Consider the following 23,847-nt stretch of genomic DNA (forward strand, 5'->3'; position numbering starts at 1 on the left):
ATTACTACAGTACATTAAAATGTAATTTTGTATATAAAATAATAATGTACCTCCTTGATCACAAAAAAAAATTTTTGTATAATATAATATTATTTATATTGTCTTACCTATTTGGTGAATTTTAAAATTATTTAATAGTTTTAAATATCAATATTAAAGGACAAATTCGAAATATGTTAAATGTTTTAGAGATAAAAACTAACTTTTAAAAAATGTATAATTATTCATGATGATATTATACAGAAATTCAATTAAAATCGTCCCGAAATAAATAAGTGAGGGAAACTCAAAATGTATTATGATTTTAAATAATAATAATTATGATTATTATATTATTAAGCAAAACTGAATAAGTAACAATTTTATAATTTCATAATTTATATTATTAATAAATTAAATGTTAATAAACTATACAATTTAAATTCTGTATATTATATGAACAAAAATTATCCATTTCGAGAAAAAAAGAAAAATCTTATTTACACTATTTCATAAGCAAAATGTATTCCTACGACGTGATCGAAAAAGGGCTGTTTTTGCTACCTTTTTTTAGTACACATATTATATGGGTTCAATGCGATTTATGTTTATCATAAACATAGTAGTAGGCTCACAAATAACGCACAAATCACATTATTACGACTGCAGCTTGTAAAATTTGGGTACGAAAAAAAATAAAGGTGTCTTTGAGTTATTTTAGAAAACGTTTTGTTTCAGTTTTATACCTTTTCCACCGAATTTCGACGATTTTTTAGGCACCTCAGTCGTCCACCAGCCACCGGTCACCGTGGTGGCCACCTTAGTCGTAGTAGTAGTACTCGTAGTGGTGGTAGGCGCAGTAGTAGTCGTCGTTGTCGTCGTTGTAGTCGGCTTAGGCACCGCTGTATTAAAATAAAAATGTGAAAACAAAACGTTAATCACAAGAAAATTATATTATTAATTAGCGTAAACTCGTTTTTGACACTTATCCAATTTTAATTGTATGTTTATATAAATATAGGATGTCTCGCCTTATTTGTTCAAATCCGCCAGCCTACAAATACATTTCTCTACTCGCCTCTTGACAAAACTTTAAGACTTGCAGAACTGTTTGTACTTAATGGAAATTAATAATTCAACTTTTAAAACATTTACACAAATAAGCTCTACAAATTGGATGTCATAAACTAAAAAAAAAAAAATACTGAATATTATAATATTAATTTAAGCTGTCCGATAAAAAATGATTTTTAAATGACATAATAATGTACTCGTAAATCGTAATACACATATCAAAAATATTGATTAAAAGAAATTTATTTGAGGGAAGGGGCACCCCTGTGTGAGACATTCGGTAACCATGTATCTGTACAGCGATTTGAATAATTGTGATATATTTTATTTCAGTAATAAACACGTTTGTTGTGCGTCGTAATCTGTTTTTTGTCGGCACTAATTTTGATTGACGAGTATTATTATAACGGACGATTGTAACAATTAAAATGAATTTGGAATAAGTTATAGGCTTGTGTTTGTTAAGGATAATGCGAAAACTGTGATTTTATATTACTCAGCCAACGCTAATACGTCATATTTTGTGTTTTATTATAATATAAAATATATAACTCGATGAATTATGCTGCTGATTTGGAAAATTCTAAGTGAATAGCTGATATACCTATTGCGTATAATGTATACCTACACATAGTGTTGAAAGTGTAATATAATATAAAATATAACAAAGCTTATCACTGTTGGATAGTGAATAGAGTAGGTAGATATAAAATATATAATATCATACGTTATGTATAAACTATTATGTGTTCGACGTGGACGTTTAAGTTATCACTGTCAATAAATAGATGTATATTATATTTTCGGAAGAAATAACGAGAAAACGATTGTGTTATAAAAATCTATAAATGGATAAGGAAAAACATTTTAAAACTTTGGTACAAGACAAAATATACACCTTATAACGGGCGGTTTTGACTATTTTCAGGGAAAAAAAACTTGTGCACACTTTCTCCATAGAAATAAAACACTTAACTGCTAAAAATATCAATATATTTTTTAATAATATTACAGAATAACCAGTAATTCGAGCGCTATTCCTAACCAGGACAATAATCATATTTTTTAATTTAAATATTGTGAGCGAAGTATGCAGTCAAGTAGATACCTACCTACATCTTCTTGATTCGTGGTCGATAGATATTACATTTTTAAATAGGTATTAATCTGTTTAATTATTTATTTTCTCTTTGAATTGGCCAACAATATTTGCAATCACGTTTGGCGCAGCATCCCTTATTTACGCCTTTTTTTATTTGCAAGAATCGAGGCCAGGTATGGATTTCATATAGTTTATACTTTGGTAATTATACCAACATAACATATATGACATTGTATGATATCATTTAACATAATTATTATAATTGTTTAAAATACAATATAATAAATAATACTTAATATTTATGGTTTGTTTAGGTTTTCCTATGTTGGCGCGTGACTGATATTTTGATCCATATAAATACATATTATACTCGTTATAACTGTTTCCGTATTAATATGTGTTGTTTATTTAAAACGAGATTATATTATGCCTACTAATTACTCATGTCACACGTTTTTATGACCTTTATAATACTTCAATCGCCATTAATATAATTGTCATATATCATAGTTTAGAGAACAAATGTATAGTAAATTGTCTAAATTAAGACCTAACAATAAAAAATATATCATTATCTCAGATAAAATATATAAATATATACTTATAGGTATTACGATATTATGGTATAGTCTTTCATATAACACTGAATAATTTAATTTATCATTAATTTAATAGTATTTTACCATTTTTTTCGTTCATATTTTATAAAAGTATATACGTTTGTTAAAAATAAAAACTTGTAGGAGGGATTTCATTATTATAACTATGTGTTTATTTTTTAATCGTTACTTTAAAATATAAATACTTTATAGCTATAACTAAAAATATCTATAAATAAATAGATAGTAGGTATAATTTTAAACTGCATGTAACCATATACCTATTCTTTAAAATATAAAAAAAATCAAAAAGTACGAGTATAATAATAGATAATAGTATATATACAAATGATGTAATTAATTGTATTACATAGTCGATCACCTAATATTCTATCTATGCCCAATATTATAATAGATATTATAGGGTGTGAGGAAATCATGGGTGATGAGATCCGGTGGTGAATCTAAAATTTTACTTACAATGAATATTTTCTATAAAGATAAATAAATACGATACATGAATAGTTAATAAATAATAATGAATCAATAATTTTCTGTTATCAATTAATAATAGTATAATAATAAATAATTATTATATAGCCTCAGCGGCTAATATTAAGTAAACTGAAACAATTGTTAATTTAACACTAGCCTCGATTTAATTCTCAGGTTATCTTATTAAAATCATAAGAATAGTATACATACAAAGGTGTCGAAGTAAAGATTACTGTATGACATCACATAAGTGACTCCTTACCTTCCTTCCAATTTTTACCAACTTCATTTTAAGTCACATCATAATATAATGTATATTATAAAACTAATACACACCATCACCAGTGAACCAAATAACATCATATATATTATGCTGGTCATCGATTTCCCTCAGTAAATGTTTGTGTTGATCAATAATAAACATAAAAAATTAAATAACAACCTTATTTTTCAATATGGCTGATTTCCTGTTTTTGTATTATTTCCTGTTTTGCTCGCTATAAAAACAGCCCCTATGGAACTTTTCTAAAAATATCAACTTAATAGCTATTGAAAAATTATATTTTAAAAATTTTGGCCAACGAGAAGAGTTTCACGAACCACCTAATATATTAATAAATATGGAAGAGCCGAAATTAAAAAAAAAGTCCATATTAGTAAATGATTATAATAATTTTTATAAGATATCAAATGTAATAAAATGTGTAAAACTCGAAACAATATAATAACGTACAATAATGTTAGATTAAGTTTGTCTTGAATTTTGTCCTCATAAATACCATAAAATATATCATAAATAAAATACATATGGATACGTCTCCATAGTGCTGTTCGACGTCGCGAGTGTATCATCATAATATTAATATAATAATTATCATGTCTAAGAAGCGCAAGTATAAAAAAGAACACAGATAATTAAAATTACTCTGGGAAGAAGAGCAAAAAATGTTTTGAATCTTACGATAAGATACAAGCTGCAGTTTGATCACCCCTGATATATATAGTAGCAGGCTACAGACTGTTCACTTATATAATAGGTCTACAATATATCAGACTGAAATTATAATTTATAGTTAAATAATTAAATGAATAAATTCGTTAATCATTAAATAATTGATTTGTTACAATAGTGTAATATACAATGAATTCCAATAAAAAAAAAAATTAATCATCATTTTTAGAAAACTTAATTTTTTTTTTTATTCGTACAATGATACGAAATTTCAAAATTCAATATTTATGTTATATACATTAATTTTTAAAATTTCAACAAAGTTTAACTATTTTAAATACTATGAAATCAAGTATAGTTAATTTTATTTGTATTTATAAATAATTTATTGATAATAAAATAATTTGTATATTAATTATGTATAACAAAATAATTGGTTGTTAAATCATCTATACAAGGCTTTTCTATGGAAATATTATAGACATAATATATTTACGATATTGTAAAATATTTTCTTAGTGAATTATTAAAGCAATTTAATTTTTTTTTATACATATATAATATACTCGTTATATATTTAAGACCTAACTATACAAAAGTAAAGAATTTAAACATACAAATTATGTACAGAAATCTCCTTAGAAATTAAGTTGTGTATGTTAAATAGATATATTCGTTTTGTGCGCATACATTTTTCTTTACGCAATAAAAAATAATGATTATAATCTAGATATACCAACATATTAATGTGCATGAACGTACCGTAAAGCTTAATTGTGCCGTCTGTGTCGCCCAGCGAGTTTTTCGAAACACACTGGTACGTGCCGTAATCGGACAACGTTACCGATATTATCGTCAGTTTCATGTACGTTTTGTACACGTTATCCTTAAGGTCTGTGTAGTACTTGGTGCCTGAAAAATGCATTAATCATGTTAACCGTGGTGTTTATACAATACACTATAGACGAGTATTTGTGTAATAATATTATTCATTATCGGGTGCTAAACGAACGAATACGAATCGTTGAAAATAAACAAATAAATAAATAATACTATTGGTAATAACGATATTTAAAATAAATAATGACGTGAAGACATTCCAATTTTTTTTATTCGAGGACACACTAAAACTGTTTGTCGAAACATAATTGCGTAGTTAAGATCTAAGAATCAACCAGAATCCTTTCGTCCCTAGAAAAAATAAAGTGGACGGTCCATTGTAATATAAAATTTGTATCTAAATAAGTCACGGAACTAAACCGGTAAGTTTTCGCTGTAAAGTCAGCAGTGACACTTTGCGTTTAGACGCTGACCGTGTCTAGACTAGTTGTTGTGCCTGGGCGTTTCAGGGAAAATATACTATTGTGGCTCGTCAGAATCATGAATATTTTAGTTGGATGTAACACGTTGATTTAAAAATACTGAATTTAATCGATCGATTGCCAAAGCTAAACCGTTTAATACATTTCAAAAATAATCTATTGTAATGTTATTAAACCACCACATTTGAATATTGCCACACGACAACGATAATAATAAAGTTATATCGTAACAATAATATTATTCGACTACTTTACTATTCGATTGATATAGAATAGTATTTGTATATACCAATAAGTTTGTTGATGAAGTTCCAACAGTTATAAGTCAACGATAAAATTACGTTTGTCCGCCATGATAAGAACATTGAAAATGGTAAAACGCTAACCGAAATGAGAAAATAATACAATACGTACTTGCAGATTTAGAAAGCAGAGTAACAGATTCGCGTTTTAAACGTATACAGAGTGATACGTCTAATATATATTATATATTAAATAAACGATTTAATTCTTTACAAAATCTGTATTATATTTTGGTAGTCTGTCAATGTAATTGTCTAAAGTCTAAAATATAATATTATATTTACTACACTACTATGTACATAAACATAATATTATACAAAAAATATTTTTGTATTATTTATTATTAAGCTTGGAAAATTATAGTAATTAGCCAATCTAGTGTGCATACATTTAAAAAAATAAATTACAATTTTAAATATAATTATTTTTGGGTTACAGTTGAAAAAAAAACTCAAGAATTTAAGTGTTATACTATTTTACTATATTTTTTATGGATATTATAATATATGTTTCGTACCTACTGTTCTTATTATTATGTACGTTTTTTTTGTAGAAGAATGACTATGCACGATTTAAATAATTTGTATAGATTGAATTAAATTTCATCAGTAATAAACTGTCAGTTTAGTATTTAAATTAAATTTGTAATATTTATGTACACCTTTATTTTACACATCAGTGATCTTAGTGTGGTAGTCTTATTATATTTAATGAATCATAATAAATTAAAAAGAAAATTCTTTTTTTCTTCGATAGATTGTTTTTTTTTCAATTTTTTATTTTTTATCGATTAACGTAGTTTTTTAATTTTAATTATTACACTAAATATACCCTGCATTTTGTGTAATAGAAAATAACACATTTTTAATAAAATAATTATTTCATATTTCATTAGATTTATTTAATTTATGCATAAATTAAGTTAACTTTAAAATTATATATTATTATATATTATATATTATATATATATATATATTGGTCGACTAAATTATACTTGATACTCGAATATTTAATATACTAAACATTGCAATACATACAATTGTACCTACAAGCTTATAATAATATAAAAATATTTTAATGGATATATTTTATGTTTTATCAAGATAAATCATAACGCAATATAATTGTATATACTTTCCTTCCTTACGATATCATTGTCTATTATAATAACGTCAGAAACGATTTAGTTGTACACTTATTTCATACGCAAACAGTCGTACCCACCGCCAACGGATATTCTGGTATTCATAATATTTATTACGGGTACTGTTTTGGTTAGCGCACCTTAGCCGGAGCTGTATTATTCGATCGCGGATCCGCCTTTGCGTCCAATTTAAAATCCCGTGGAAATCAAACCGTAATGTGTTAGCTGCGGACTGGTACGGTTGTTTTACACTTAATATTATTCAATCGATATGAAAAAAGATCTAATATATTGTATTTACACCTATTTCATTATGAAAACGATTGTATCATGAACGTAGATGGACTCAAAAAAAAAAAGTATACAGCACTAATACGCACATATTATTATAGGTGATGGAGTCCAATATTTATCAGCCCACGCGTACTTACATTTATGATGTTTTCTTTTTATATATATATATATACTAACCGTTTGATATGATGGTCGTTTTGTCTTTTGTCCAGTATTCGATTGATTTGGGATACGCTTCGGACGTACATTCCAGGGTGACCGATTGACCTTCTTGCGCACCGACAAGCTGATTTTGTATCCATATCATGGGAGGGACTGTTGGAAAAAAAGAATGAAAAACCACAAGCATACAAAAAAATAAAAATAAATTATTATGAAATCCAATAATCCTAACGGGAAATCGTGGAATAATAATATTTACCGTCACCATTACACACACACACGGCGGCTTATACAGGATGTTTAAGGGTTTTGCGCATAAGCTATGAAAACGTTCTCACGTTAGTCTGGAATCGAACACCTATTACACGTTTCGCGAATACGGGATTGCGTTTTAAAAAACTCGTGATTTTGAAGAGCACTACAACTGCGGTAGCCATTCCATTGAATTTTAAACAATATATTCCAATACAATCAAATTACATCGCGCGAGTATTGTCAACCACCGAGACCTTCTATAGTTCTATGGATATGCGTCATACGGCTTTTTGAAATTTTCATATGCCTGTCAAGAAAACCTTACAATTAGCGTCTTGGGGGGAATCCATTATTCTTTAAACTATCAACACACAGGGACTTATCAATCATAAATTAATTAAAGCTATGGAAACGGTATCCTTGAAAACCACAAATTCGCCAAACGCAAAATGGGTTTTCGATTCCATTCGCACACACATTCACACGAGATAATTTTCAAAGTTTATTCGGAAATCCCGTAAGCACTCCGTATGGTATGTTTACATTTTATATGCCGTTGAACGTTGTGCATGCACGTGTGTGTGCGGACATAGCCATCGCAGTGGTTAATTAGTTTCACTCACATTGTATGATGAGCATGATACGTTTGCTAACTGACGGTGGAATCCCGTTAGACGCTATGCACAAATATGCACCCATGTGTAGACGGTTGACTTTTGATACATTCAACCACGGTCCGTTCACTGCGGATACTGAAATTGATAAATTTTAAACTCGATTAAAATAAAATCCATTCATCGTTCGTGCATTTATTTATAAATGGCCACATAGGTAGTATACCGATAAGATATCAAGGTATTTAGATACAATTTTTAAACAACCTAACCTATATCTATCAAATCGATATATGAAAATGTCATATTATTTTATTTTTAATATTTAGTATTTAATATTTGAATCAGTCTCACTATTAGTTAATAAAATATGTACATTTGAAGTATAGTATGTAGGTCAGATCAGTTAATAAGTTTAGTTTTATTTTATAAACATATCTTATTTACATGGATAAAGATAATAATATATTCACAAATTTTGATCGAATATTATTTTGTTCACATCGTTTTGTTTTATTTTATTTAAATTGTTTTTATTATTATTTATTATTATTACTTAAAATCTATTTAAATAGTGAATAAAGAAAATAAGATAAAAAAAAATATTAAAAATTGACCACTTGAGTGGAGAAACTGTTCATTATAACAACACATCAATTTGGTTTTTAATTATCATCTTTTTTTCCTTATGTCAACACTTCTTTTGAATAATTAATTTATGTTCAATAATATATCGATGTATAAATACCATTTTTAAAATTAATTTCTCATTAAATAGTTGTAAGAAGTATAATAAGTGGATCGATAATAGGTTGAAATTAATTTATTAATGAAGTTCATCTATTAGTTAAGAGGACGTAGTACCCGCATGTGTTGTCTCCGTCTTACACACGTGAGAGATAGTAAATTTTCGTTCACCAGTTTCAATATTGTGCTGAAACTGTACATTTTAAAATGATCATAACTTACTTAAAAATAACAATATCGATAAAAGGCTACGTGGGGCCCTGGATAATAATCTTACCTTTAAATTTTATAATAGGTCAGTTCACTCTAATATCAAAACTAACAGCACAATATTGAAACTGGTGAACGAAAATTTGCTATCTCTCACGTGTGTAAGACGGAGACAACACATGCGGATACTACGTCCTCTTAAGTTTAGGTCGTCATCTACAAACATTTTGGATGATTGTTACAATAATATTTAGTGTGATCGTAATAATTTTGGATATTTAAATATTGCGCTACCATATTTGTCAGTATTAAATGATTCAACTATTTTCAGTTATTCAGAGATAATTTAATTTAAAAATATCTTTGTTGTTCATGAAGTTTTAAGGTCTATAAAAAAAAAATGTAGAGGTAATTTTGAGAGATTGTATTAAACATATTCAATCCTGGCTTTAAACTTGTTTTCCCAAGTTCTTGGTTCATGCATTTGGTTGATTTAGAGTAATGTAAGTTCTTGATAGTAATTATTACCCAATCGGATTTATCTTCTTATAATGTATAGTATAGTACTATAGTATGTATATTCGTGTAATGTAAAATAACATTTTATTTTGCTATTTAATTCTTTAATATTTTCAAAATATTTCTTAAGCTATACAAATAAAATAATTATTTGTTATAAAGAGAAAAATAACTCTTTTGATTGCATGATACTCATAAAAATCAAAAGTTATTTATTGGATTTGAAATACAATTTTACTAGAGCTCAAATTGACAAAAAAAAAAAAAATATAAAAACAGATGGTCAAGATTTGGTTTAATAACATTAATATGCAATATTTAATACAATTGTCTTCATCATTAAGTCATTATTATTTTTCTCATATTCAAAGAAAACTTAAGTTCTACCCAAACATATATATTATGATTTATAATTATAATCAATATTAGAGTTTTAATACATGAATACCTTTTTCCAAATGAACATTGTACACAATACATTACATTATAATGTATAATACAGAGTTCTGCTCATAACAAAAAAAAAAAGTCATACGATTACATTCGAGTTGCACAGTCTGCTGAATAACAATACGCGTGTAGTAAACATAATATAATATAATGCCATTATAATCTATATAATATGGACATGAGGCATAGGTTAAACTTTTAGATATCACATATAACGTAATTTATGCAATAAACGTTTTAACTTAATACTGTTTCTGGTCTGAGTGCTGTTTTTCTAATCTCCATGTTCAACATGGTTATTCTGTTTACACACAATACGATTCAATGATAAAAACTACTTTCTTTTTACAATTATAATAGTGTTAATTAAATTGTTCAGAATGTACAAATAACATATTATGTAAGTACTTATTGAAATTTTGAGTTAAATTTAAAAAATACAAACTTTAAAAATAAGTACTAATTAAAACTTCATTCTTCATTTTAAATACAATTCAATATTCATAAACATCTCCCTCATTTTGAACATAATGCTATTACTGTAACTATTAGGTAATCAAAATTAATAATAAAATATTATATGTTATACACTCCATATATTACTTTTTTCAGAAAATAATTCTATTCATAATTCATAACTGGAGGCTATAGGTAATAAACAAATATTATAATATTTGAAATATGTTGGAATGAATAGTGTTTATGGAAATATTACATTAAAATTCGATATAATGATTATAAGCAACAATATTTTAGAACAGTGCTTTAGTATTTCAATAAAAAATATTTAGTTACACTTCAAATTTGCTATAATCAGTCATATTATTTAAAATATGTTATACACAATAATATTACCATCATGTTGGTTCATTAATCATCTGCCAAAAATGGAAAATTATAACATTTTGAACATATTATCTGAAGGTTTGTGGACTTAAATTTAAAAGTTAAGTAGTAGATACCAAATAAAAAACCTGGCAAAGTTAAATCTTATATTTAAAATGTTGTTTATAGTTAAAGGATTAAAAATATTCCAATTAATTAACATACTATTAAATTTATGCCAATGAAATATGAACTAAACCATTATTTTATTAAATATCAAGTGTAATTTTTATTCAGTTTATCAAACGAAGAATCAAAAAGTGGTGGAAAAGTGCCGTTTTTGGAAATATAAAGTTATAAAATAAGTAAAATATACAATTTAAATACTGTATTATTATAACTTATATAGTTATATACATGTAAATAAAATTTATATTTTAATTAGTAATTCGAACTTTTTTTGGAAATTAATTTATTATTCTTCATACTAAATCGTATTATAAAAATATGATGAATCTGTGGTACCTATAAATTGAGTAAAGAAGGGTTCGAAAATCTTATTCATATAACTGCCAATCCAATGAAGTCTTGTTGTAAAACTTTAGAATCCAATTCACGACTGTTCTAAAATGTCTATTTCCTTTACGTGCAAAAGACACATATAAAGGGACAAATGCATTTTTATTTTTTAAGACATGTCTAGAATAATGTTTTTATTTTTATTGTTTCGAAATTATATGATAGAATATTATCATAATACACAACCCGTAGTTAACCATAATCAATTAAACTATGTATTAGATTATATTGATTATATTGATTTTAATTATTTTAATATTGTTAATGATAATGATTTAACAAAAATATTTGCTAATTTTTTTAATTTTTTTTTTTGTTCATCTAATCATAAAAAAATTGTCAACTAATTAGTCGTTTTTAGGCTGTCATATTAAATATTAAAACGAATTTAACTTAAAAATGTATTTATTACTTTTATTTTTATGACCTTCTTTATAATTTACGTTTATTTCATTATTATTATTATTATTATTATTAAACTTATATTAAAAATATGTTTAAATTTTATATTTGTTTATCATTTTAATTATTGTATTGATTATTGTTTTATATTATTCAATATTCAATGAAAATACTTATTATGTATTTACTATAATTTATATTAAAATAACTAATTAGATATACTGGAAAATATATTATTATAGTTATATGATATAATATTATTTCAACTAATAATTAATATTTTATTTGTCGGTATAATATTTTAAATATTGCATACATTTATACTTTATTTAAGTATCAATGCCTAGCTAATATTATTAGTAAAATGCCTCAATATTATCTCTTGTCTTTGTTTTTTAGTTCAATCTTTTTATCTCTCTGGATCTTTATACCTTATTATGCAAATTTTCACATATATTTCATTCTCCATAAATCTTCGTGTTATTGAACTCATACGCTTTCACTTTTATTCTATCTAAACACACAAATCCTATATACTCTCTACTTATTTTTCTTTTGCTTTCAATTTTGTTTAAAATACCTAAGGATATAATATAGGTTCTGTTTCAATCAAAGTCAAGTAACAACTTAATTTTTGAGTAATGTAAAAATGTAAAAACCGTATTCCCGTACCAATTTAACACTATTTTTTCCCATGACTTGAAGTTGTAAGTTTAGCGAGATTTACTTTACCATTTTACTTTTTTCTATGTATACAAATCAGTGTAAAACGGAAAATGCCATTTTACTAGAGCGATAAAAAAAAAAATCGGTTAACTACCGTTTAAAATCATTATCACTACGACACTGATTAAATGCTATACGACACAATACTTGTACTGTTTGATTCGTTGCCAGTTGGCTGTAATGGAGTTAAACACCACTTTTCATCACACACAAACACGATCTAATTATTGTTATTCTATATTATGTACAATATATATGCGTCTTCTATAATACCATGTCATGTATGCTTTGCAGACATTATGTACAAAATATTAATAATCAATTTTTACTTCTATACCCTCTAGAACAGTAGCCACAATATCGGTATAATAGTTAATCTACTCCCTTGATGTCGTTCAAAACCATTAACTTTTAACTTAATCTGGTTTACCGCTATTTAGCTGACTTTGAAACTTTACCACATTGAGCAACTATTTTAAAGTCACACTATTGTATTAGCTGATTGTATTTGCCGTTAAGTTCATTGATGTATACAGCGTACTAACCTTAGTTATTATACGCTGCAGTAAATATGGATATAAATTAAGTATTATTAATATATCAGTAAATTTATTTTATAACGGATGTATAATACGAAAAAAATATAATTTATTACACTTTTGAAATTAGTATCATTTATACAAAATAATTTTAATATTTTAAACTCTTTTTTTTATAAATAAAAATAATATTAGCACTAAAAAACGCTTTGGCTCAAATATCTAATATACATTTGAATTGTATATTAATAAAGTTGTTTTAAATTATTTTAATAAAAAAATATAAAATTAATGGCTTAAATTAGATATTATAATACACTGTTTTTTAAAACTAGAATGGTATCACTATAATATTGGCATTAATGATTATGTTTATTTTAAGTGGACTATTTATTAATAGCTTAATTTTTCATTTGATTTCAATATGTTTTAATAGTGTTTACAGTGTTTATTTAATGTTTAATAGTACTCAATATATTTAATATAATATAGCTACAAATATTCATAGGTAAAAATTAATTATTATTTTTTTTTTTTTTTTACGTCATAATATTATATTGTTTAGACGGTCCAGTCAAATCAGTTGTTGAATATTATTTGGTTTTATGAAATTATGTAGCACGATGACTAAAATTGAACTTTAGAACAAGTTATTAAATGAGGTTTAGAAGAGAAAGCCTTTGGGAACGGTAGATGATTTAATTTTAGATGGGATAGCATGGTCTCTAAATTCATATTCTTTAGTAGGTATTTAGTACGAAGCCAGGAAAGGTTTAGATGTATATTTTGTTTGTATAATATATTTAATTACTTTATTGTGTGTCTTTCTACCGTCTTCAAATAATACATGCGCTTAAAATAATGACGTTTTAACACCGCCATGATATTAGTACATATAATTAGATAAATAAAAATATATTTAATTAAATCATGAAAATTAAGGTTACATTTTGTTGTTATGACAACTAAAAATAAACAAGATTATCTTTTTTAGTGCGAGTGTATCTTATGTACAATCGAAAAGACTATTGCCATTAATGTATTGTTAATTATAATTATTTTCTTAATTCTAATAGGTAATTATGTACGTAATTATATACGTATACAGCTAAGTAGAAATACGTGTAATATAAAATGAAATTTATTCGCATTGCAGCCATTTGTTGTATTGATGTATTAACTATAGGATAATGATAAATAATTTATTTTCTAAAAGTTCATAAATAATAAAATAAAGCAAACAATTGATCATTTTAATCTAAATTAACACAGTAATAATAATAGAGTATATTTTTTTTATTAAACATTATAATGTATAAACTATTTTAGTTTTTTTTTTTTTTTTTAATGTTACTTTTTCACAATAACTGTTGATCCGTTGCTATCATTTTATTTTGGTCTATAATTTATTTTGCCTGATTTAAAGTATAAACAAACTTGACTATGCACCTATATTTTATAATCCAAAACCATTATGCAATACACGCTATATTGGTTTAAAATACATTTTGCTGGACTGGAAATTATAATCCCAGAGGAGATCATATTATTCTATAGAGAATTTGCGTGGGATCACGAAAGAGATTAAAACATATGATTTAAAATCAGAACCAAACTCATATAAATCTCAACTAAATATACGTATGTAGCTATACCCCGAGCATGTTATCAGGCCACCGTATAAAGTATAAACACCGTTTATTTATTGTTATAACTGTTATTAAATGTCATAATACACATCATTCAGTACGTTTGAAATGCTTAAATGTAGACAATGCTTGTATATAGTGATTATATACACTACGCTGCTGAATACAGTGCTAAGTGTATTGTAATGGTTTTACAGTTTAGGGTTGGTACGTATCTTTATACCGATTATATGGTCAATCAAAATGCTATATGCGTATACCGTATGTCCGTATAGTATTATAAACCCCAGTTGAACTGGACAGTATACCGTAGGTATAAATATAATTACATAATATTATAATAGACGATGAACTCAATTTACACATTTAATAAATAATATATTTTAAAACAAATGTATTACATTTGGGAACATTTTCTGGTCACTTAAACAATAATCGTTTTAATTTAATTTATCTCATTTTGCTTAATAGATAGTTTGTTAGTTAAGAATTTAAGTTATAAATACAGCTTATTTATTTTATTTTATTGTGAACATTTGTTTAAATATATTAGTGTTATATTGTTATAATAATATATTTGATAATAAATATATATATGAAATAAATATAAATATTTTGTCCATACATTTATTTAACAATAAATATCAAAGTGTTAACGATAATTTTAATTTGCCAAGGTAGAATGTTATACAGATATTCATATTATATTATTTTAAAAAAGTTTTAAATAATTAACAATGTTTAGCCAATTAACTGTGAACCTTATTAATTTTCTACACTATAATATTTTAAAATATTTCACATAACGATTAAAAATGAATAATATGTAATGGAGTGTACTTAAAAAGTGATTTTATATTAGTAAATGATCTTACTGTTATTTATAAATACTGTTTTTATTTAACAGCTGCGACATAATTAGAATTCGATAATATAATATTTAATATTCAAATAAACAAAAGTATTTTCTTTTTTACGTAAGTAATAGATTAAACATTTTTAAAATTAAATTATATTAGAGATTTTACATAATTGTTTTTATATTGTATCAATTAAAATAATTAAATCATTATAATGTAAATGTACTTCATAATGTAAGTATTCATGAACATATTATTTCCTTTTTATGGATAATAACATCATAATATAAGTAATAAATTTACCTAATTATTGTTCTAAAAACCTTATAAATTTTAGATAAGACACTAAATTAACAATATATTAAATACACAATAATATTATATTTTCAATAATTTTTTTATCTCAAGCATATTGAAAATAATCTTTTAATCAAATTTAAATCGTTGCAATTATGTTATATTTCAAGATAATATTTATCAATATTAGTACCAAAATAAATAATTATATACACGTGTATGTAATACATATAATATGTTAAAAAATTGGGTAGGCGGTTATTTGTTTTTTTAGTAAATTTAAAGTAATTTATCATTAATAATAAAAATTAAAGAAAAAACTAATGAGACGTAGAGAGGAAGAAAGTTTTCATCCAACGGCCTACGCTATATTTGCCCGTCAGCTTGTGTTTGAAATATTTAACTATACTCATTTTTTGGTATGTAAGGTCTTGCAGGATGAAGTTTCCGCCATGGCTAATTGGATAGCAATTAGCACATACACTTGACTTCGAAATGAAAACGAGGAAAACACCACTTGAGAAAAAAAAACAGTTAGGTACCGCGTATTATATAAGTTCACATAATAAATTATATACACCTCAGTTCTTCCACCGGTGACGATGATAACGATCCGTGTGCGGGATATATATTATTATAATCGTAATGTTTTGAGCGCGCTAATAATATTTTGAAGTACATATTACTGTTTACGTTTTTGTTGTTGACAGACACCATAACTACTCTTAAACAATGTTATTATAATACGCAGTACGGGCGGTGAACTCAAAAATTGTCTGAAGCAAACATTTTACACATTGCCTACCTGCGCAATAATGACCTACCTCACACATATGCACCAATATTACTACCCGCACCACGACTGTAACTAATTTAAAAATTGCTATCAACGGGATTTCGTCTATGAAGAAATAATAAAATAACAGCACATCGTCTTCGCTCATTAAAACTCTCGGAAGCAGCCACATTTCTAACACCACTTATGCTGTGCAATATAAATGCATTCAACCCGCTGCAAGTGCTTAAACCAATAAACCGGTATGAACGTGTGATTCGTTTTTTATGTACTCGGTTTTTAACGTGTCTATCCTTAAGTATAATACTGTGCAACTTCAGTAGCATCATCCTTCACGTCCGCCGCAGAGAGTTAAATCGACTCATTGCGTTCACTTATACTTCTGTCGGTTTAATATCAAAATTATACCCGTTAAACAATATATTTTTTTCAACGAGTTAAAATATAATAATAGTAATAAGAAGAATATTTTATACAAATATATTATCATAAGGTGTTACATAATATTCTATAAATAAGTATCTTGCATTTTACAACGAAATCAATTTTACCGAGTAGAACGTTACCGTGAATAATGTTATTATGAATTGTCGTCGGTAACCTGTCATTATTATTATCATTGTGGTAGAACGAGGTAAGAAATAACAATGCTATTGTTTTAGTTAAGACGAAATTATGACTAAAACATAAATTACTAATATGAATTAATTCGATAAACGTCTAAACGTCTTATAAAGTACTGTGGATTAGTCACATGCACAGAACAAATTGAACAGTAATAAAATATAATGATGATACTTTAATGCACACTTTTGAGTAAAAAATACACACGTATGAAACCAAAGTTGTATGTAAGGTTTTCGTTTGAAATATTGCAGTATAGTATAATTGTCACAGTAAACTTTTGGTATTATGTTTTTAATAATAATAATATTTGTTATTCGGCGTAATGTATAGGCAATTTCGGTACTTGGGCGTCTATAAAGCGTAAAAATAGCATAACAACATACTAACTGTTTTTAGTTTTTTATTTTATAAAAAATAAAAGAAACACCTTTTGGCGTCGAATAAATCGTGATATTATTGTGTTACAAAAAATTAACGCAGGAAAGAATTTAGTGATTTTTAATAAAAATGCATATTATTTAAATATACATCTATATACTTAATTTTAAGGACGTTATGGAAGAGGGTTGATATTTCTAAAGAGTACTCGATGGACAATGGTAGTAAAACCGATTAAAACCAATTATTTAAAACTTAATGCCTGATTGAACAATAAACTGCTTAAAATTATTAAATTTTAATTCTACACAAATATTTGGGTTTATTATAGGCCTTTTTTTTAAAAAAAGATATTTAAAAATAAATTTTTGAATAAATGTTTAAAAAAACCCGATGAGCAAATTTTCAAAATCAAAACCATTTCAGAAATAAATAAAAATATATTTACAACCAAAATTTGTTCAAAGATTGATTCCCAAAATACCTTAGAAAAGAGGCTACTTGAATTTGAATCTTTTAACGAAATCTTTAGATTTCAAAATAATTTGTTGTTTGATGCATAAATAACAATAAAATTTGTATTTAATGATAAAAAAAATCATAGAGATTCTAAAAAAATGTTGAATTTTTTCAAAAAAAATTCAATACATTCAAATCAATAGTTTTAATTTCTAAGCTGGTATTAGACTAATTTAAACGGCCAGCAGTATATTATAACTAAATATTACATGAATTAAACATACATTATCTATCACATAAGCAACTAAACGCGCTGTAGGTATACTAATTGAGTAACAATACCTAAACAGGAAAATAATAATATACTTATTGAGTCCGGGGAATATTTTGAGAAAAATATAAAACCAACCATAATATACGTATATGAAGACGACTACGTGATATCATTGATATCATTTTATACAATATGTTCATCACATACATTTTTACCAATATAAAAAATATAATTTTATCAACGCCTATATTCATTTAATTATACACAAGCAACATCTAAATTATGTGTATTAAATTATTGTTACATTGTTATACAAAATTATAATAAATAAAATATTTAAAAAAAAAAAAAAAAAACATTTTCTGTTAAGAAAATCAAATCTGAATTTTTTTCTTTTAAAAGTTTGACGTGACTCAATTAGTATTAAAACACGGACTCGATTTTAGTATAATATAGATACTTTAAAACAACCTACGACTCAATTAATCCTAAAATGTTTTATGTGACTAAGTTCGTATGCAGCCACTAATAGATCGTTGAAAATACATAAATAAATTTCGATAATAAGTAAAACAATGGTTAAATAAATTGCGGATAACAAAGATTAGTTTATGACAGTCATGCACACACAAGGGACGCGTATTATGATAATATTTTTTTTTTACGCAGTGTGTAGACACTTTAAGTTTGTATAGACAAAATTGTCCATGTAAGAATTCGTAACAAAATTGTTGTATTATAGTATAATATTCGTAGACAACTTCCAATTGGTTTTTTTTTTTTTTTAATGGCCGTTGTTCCAACGACAGACCATCATCATCATCGTCATTATTTTTTATTTATTTCTTATTCCGTTATAAAAATGTTTGCTTAAAGACTATATAATCACTATTAAACGTTAAATGTTATGTCAGTAGCTTATAATAGGAACCGAGCAGCCGTATTCAATTACGACTAAGAAGCAATTTACAGGTGAGAACGTATATACGAGTAGGAAAGAGATGTCAGGAATATTGGAGATAATTGTACGTGTTCGAGAGAATTAATAATAATTGGCTCCCAGAAAAGTATTACACGCGTTCAGACGTTATCTACGTCAGTAAGAACTTTGGTAGATCATTATTATTTGTTAAATCCTCTAATTTAGTCAATTCCCTGAATTCCGTATAATAAATAAAATAATAATAATAATGTATGTGTCACAAATACGGTATTAATACAGGTAATTATCATCAAATGTGCACAGTATAATTTTTACTCGATCTATTATTTATTCAAATTAATCATTTTATATACTTTATATATATATTAAAATTTAAACTAAATAATTATCCAACATGTTCGTCAAACAAAATTACTGACATAATCTATAATGGGTATGTTACGCTTAAAGAAAAATGATTCATTAAACTCAATTAATTTTAACATTGTTGTCACTGCAATTTTTAGCAAATAGTGTTTTTATAAGTTATTGTATACTACAACTAGTATCAACTGATTAATAAATTACACCAATTAAACAAAGTGAAGTAAAATTTCATTGACCTAACCAGAAAACTAACAATACGAAAAAAATAATATCTTACTCGGTCGCTCTGTATTCAAGTTTATATTTTTATTTTATTTTATTTTTATTTTTTAGAAGAGGAGGAGGAGGAATTGTGATCAAAGTAAAGTAAATCACATATTTGTGTAGAAATATATATGTTGTAACTTGTAGTTGTATAATAAATCTCCATTACACTATATAATTGTCACTTAAATTATATAATTATCAATTATTATTTATAAATAGATACAACTTGGATACTAAATTCATATTATACTATGACGAAGGATTAAAAATTATTGAGCACGTTGATTTTTTTTATCAGGAATTATCTATATTGAAGTGCAGTTTTTAAATACATTTAATGGATTTTATATAAAAATGTATAAAAATTAAATTTCAGTTTAGTTAAAATGTAAAAAATATATATTTATAATAATAATAATAATAAATAACATCAGAAGAAATTATTATACCTAGGTTTAAGTTGTATTTAATAGAATATTTTCTATGATTTCAAAAATATTCTAACAAATCTAGAAATAGTTTAAATTTAAATTAATATAAATAGTATAAACTAAAATGTTTAATGTAGCTACAGTTCATTTTTAAAAAATCCATACAAATCGTATGATTAATAAATAACTCAATAACATCATTATAATAGTATAATAATCTAGTATTCTAGTACTTATAAGTTACGAATTTTTAACTTCAAAATAATATAATTATGTTTGAAGTATCGTTTTCGAAAATTATCTAATACTAATTATTATCAGAGAGAATATTTAATTAATCAAAAATAAGAATAGTATGTGATATTAAGATTTATTATTAATAAGAAATCAACAGCTATAGTCGACTAGATTTTATACATTCATTATTTATATTTCAATGTTCGATTTAAAGCTCTCGTCAAAATAATTGAGTTACTTTTGCACGTACAATATGAAAATATGATTTATGCGTATGATGATGTTCAGAATTTGGTATAAAATGGTGGTCAAAAATAACAGACGGATGTACACAGTGGTGATTACGTGCCACTTTCACGGACAAATGGACATATTATAAGAAAAAAAAATCAAAATTTCAACATTCTACTCGTCACGTTTTGCGGACGGGCTTTAGCAAACCCTGATATTTTATTTCTGCGTTAGTAGCGGAAAAGGGTAATTGATGTTTGACGCTAACTTTGGGTCATTCTATCAAATCCTCAATTGATCTGCAGTATACACTATACAACCATAATAAAAAAAAAGTCAAACATTATATACATTTGAAAAGAACAACGTCTCATGAAAATCGTTCATAACAGGCGACGTCAAAAATATTATGATAGTTCTTAGGTGTTAAATATATATATATATATATATATATATATATATATATAATATTGGTTGTGGATTTCTGGTATTTAAATATATGTAACCATAGTTTTGAGGTTATAGTATAGCATTAAGGATGCGTTTGTGTATTTAGGAATAAATTGTTTTTTTTTTTAAATATTTAAAGAGATATATGTGAAATGTGCAATGGACGCAATAATAGAAAAAAAGTGACGATTAGAATACATTTTATATTAATATACCTAATACGACAGTGCAATAATTACTTGATGGAAGAAGCCATCCAATTATGACGCATTATAATTTTATTAGCTTTTGAAGTTTTCATCATTTTTACTTCAGTCATTTTGGAGGATTACAATAGGAATTTCATCATCATGAATAATTGAGATATTAGTATACATATCAAGATTTTTTGGAATATCTTATATTCATGTTTTTCTTCTTCTCCTAACAGTTTTAGATGTATATTTGTGTGAAACGTGTGATTCAAAATGAATTTAAGGTGGGAAGTTTATTATTTTTCTTAAGTTAAATTTTTTTTTTAATATTGGACGTATTGCAATTGCAATTTATTTTGAGGCCGTTTGTATATTTATATTATAATCAATTTGTACATGAGTAATTTAATGCTTAAGTTGGCATATTTATTATAAACCAAAGCGTTGTAAAATATTATAAAGTTTATATTTAAATAACTCAACTCATTCTCATAGCCAGATGAGGCAAAATTTCCATCAAGCTTCCTTATTGGAGGGGTTGTGGCTTTTTTTATTGAATTTCTCGCTTCGTTGACTACCAAAGACTTTTAACATTTTTTTTTCGAAAGGTAGTTTATGAATGGTTAGTTTTTATGTAATTTATAACCTGGAATGTATATTATGTCAGTAGGTATTAGATAAAATGAGTTTATGCTATAAACGAAAGTTCAATTCTTTTATTGTATAGGTATAGAATAGTTCACATTTCGTGATTATTTTGCGTTGAATACCAAGATAAAAGTTTTTTTTTTTTAAAGATACTATATTGGTCATATATTTTGTTTATTTAAAAGCTGGATATCACTTTGATGAATATTAATATTAGAAAATGTATGTGAATTTGATTTTCCCAAAAATGTTATCATTGTTTTAGTATTAAAAGGTAATTATGAGAAAATTGCATGATTAGAGGATTGTCCATAAGTAACACGAGCATAGTATATAGGTGGGTTAGAAGTACCAATACATGTAACAGGGTGGATGTCATATGCATTGCTTGACTTAAATCTAACGTTACTCGAAATAAAAACATTATTTGAAACTGGTTTATCCGTTTCTCTGGCATGATATTGTCCGTTTTCCAGATGACTAGTCATTTTCGAACCTTAGCACGCGACACGTCTCCTTTAAACATCACCTACCAACTCACTGATTCGATGATACACTATTTATCATCACCACAAAACGTTCTGTTGGTCATTCCAGTGGTCACAACTGGTTTTTTTTTTCTTTTTTTTTTTGCTCGAACTCATCGAGTGATTGTCACTGATTAAATTTTTACGGTAGCAGAGTGCCTGTTACCTGCTCTTATCCAGAAGTAGTTTTAATGTGCATTTTTTAACGACGGCTATTTTCATTCGCAAGACTGAATGCTTAAGACGGCGTGATAACTTTTTCGAACGTATAAACGGCAACGGAATACAAGACGTGACGACGATAATATTATATGATACAATAACAATGCATTTATTGTGTGCACTTGATACAAGTGTAATAAAATTGTACGAATCCAAGCGGCAAGCATTATAGTAATACACTTTTTATAATTTTATTTATATTTTAACGAATTTTATATTTTATAATCGTCATATTTTATCAACTATAAATTTGACGATATATAGCTATTGATTAATACTATAGTATTTTTATTGTTCAATTAATGTAATGTTAACACATTAATATAACATTTACATGTTTATATAATACATATCTCGTACAGTTGTATAATCTTATAAAGATATTATTTAAGAGATTATTAAAATAATCAATAAAAAATATTTTAGTGTATCATTATTTTTATTTGAAAATTTAACTCATATATTACTGAACCTCGAAAACCCACAGCCTATTTATGGATTTCAAAAGTCCTACAATGTAAAAATATTCTGATGTATTTTTGTTTAAAAAAATCAACTGATGTTGACGCCTACGATATATCTAACATGACTGTCAACGCCAATCAAATTAACGCAATTGTGTGATAGGTACCCACGTGACGTACCAGCTGAAATGTGATCTGTGTGCGAAATAAAGTTACACCATCAATTACGAAATGT

General features: G+C 25.8%; 1 protein-coding gene across 2 annotated transcripts in view; it reads right to left on the bottom strand.

The window, feature by feature from the left end:
* The window catches only part of LOC132928203 (lachesin-like), a 146,382-nt gene that overhangs the window by 13,429 nt on the left and 109,106 nt on the right, over positions 1–23,847 (bottom strand). For both annotated transcript variants that reach the window (XM_060992736.1, XM_060992819.1), the window contains exons 5-8: positions 8,305–8,433; positions 7,442–7,579; positions 4,964–5,113; positions 726–881 (exon numbers count right to left, since the gene is read on the bottom strand). In XM_060992736.1, the coding sequence (XP_060848719.1) occupies positions 726–881; positions 4,964–5,113; positions 7,442–7,579; positions 8,305–8,433 (573 nt within the window). The remainder of the gene's footprint in view (positions 1–725; positions 882–4,963; positions 5,114–7,441; positions 7,580–8,304; positions 8,434–23,847) is intronic.

Source organism: Rhopalosiphum padi, chromosome 1 (genome assembly GCF_020882245.1).
Source record: "Rhopalosiphum padi isolate XX-2018 chromosome 1, ASM2088224v1, whole genome shotgun sequence".
NCBI lineage: Eukaryota > Metazoa > Arthropoda > Insecta > Hemiptera > Aphididae > Rhopalosiphum > Rhopalosiphum padi.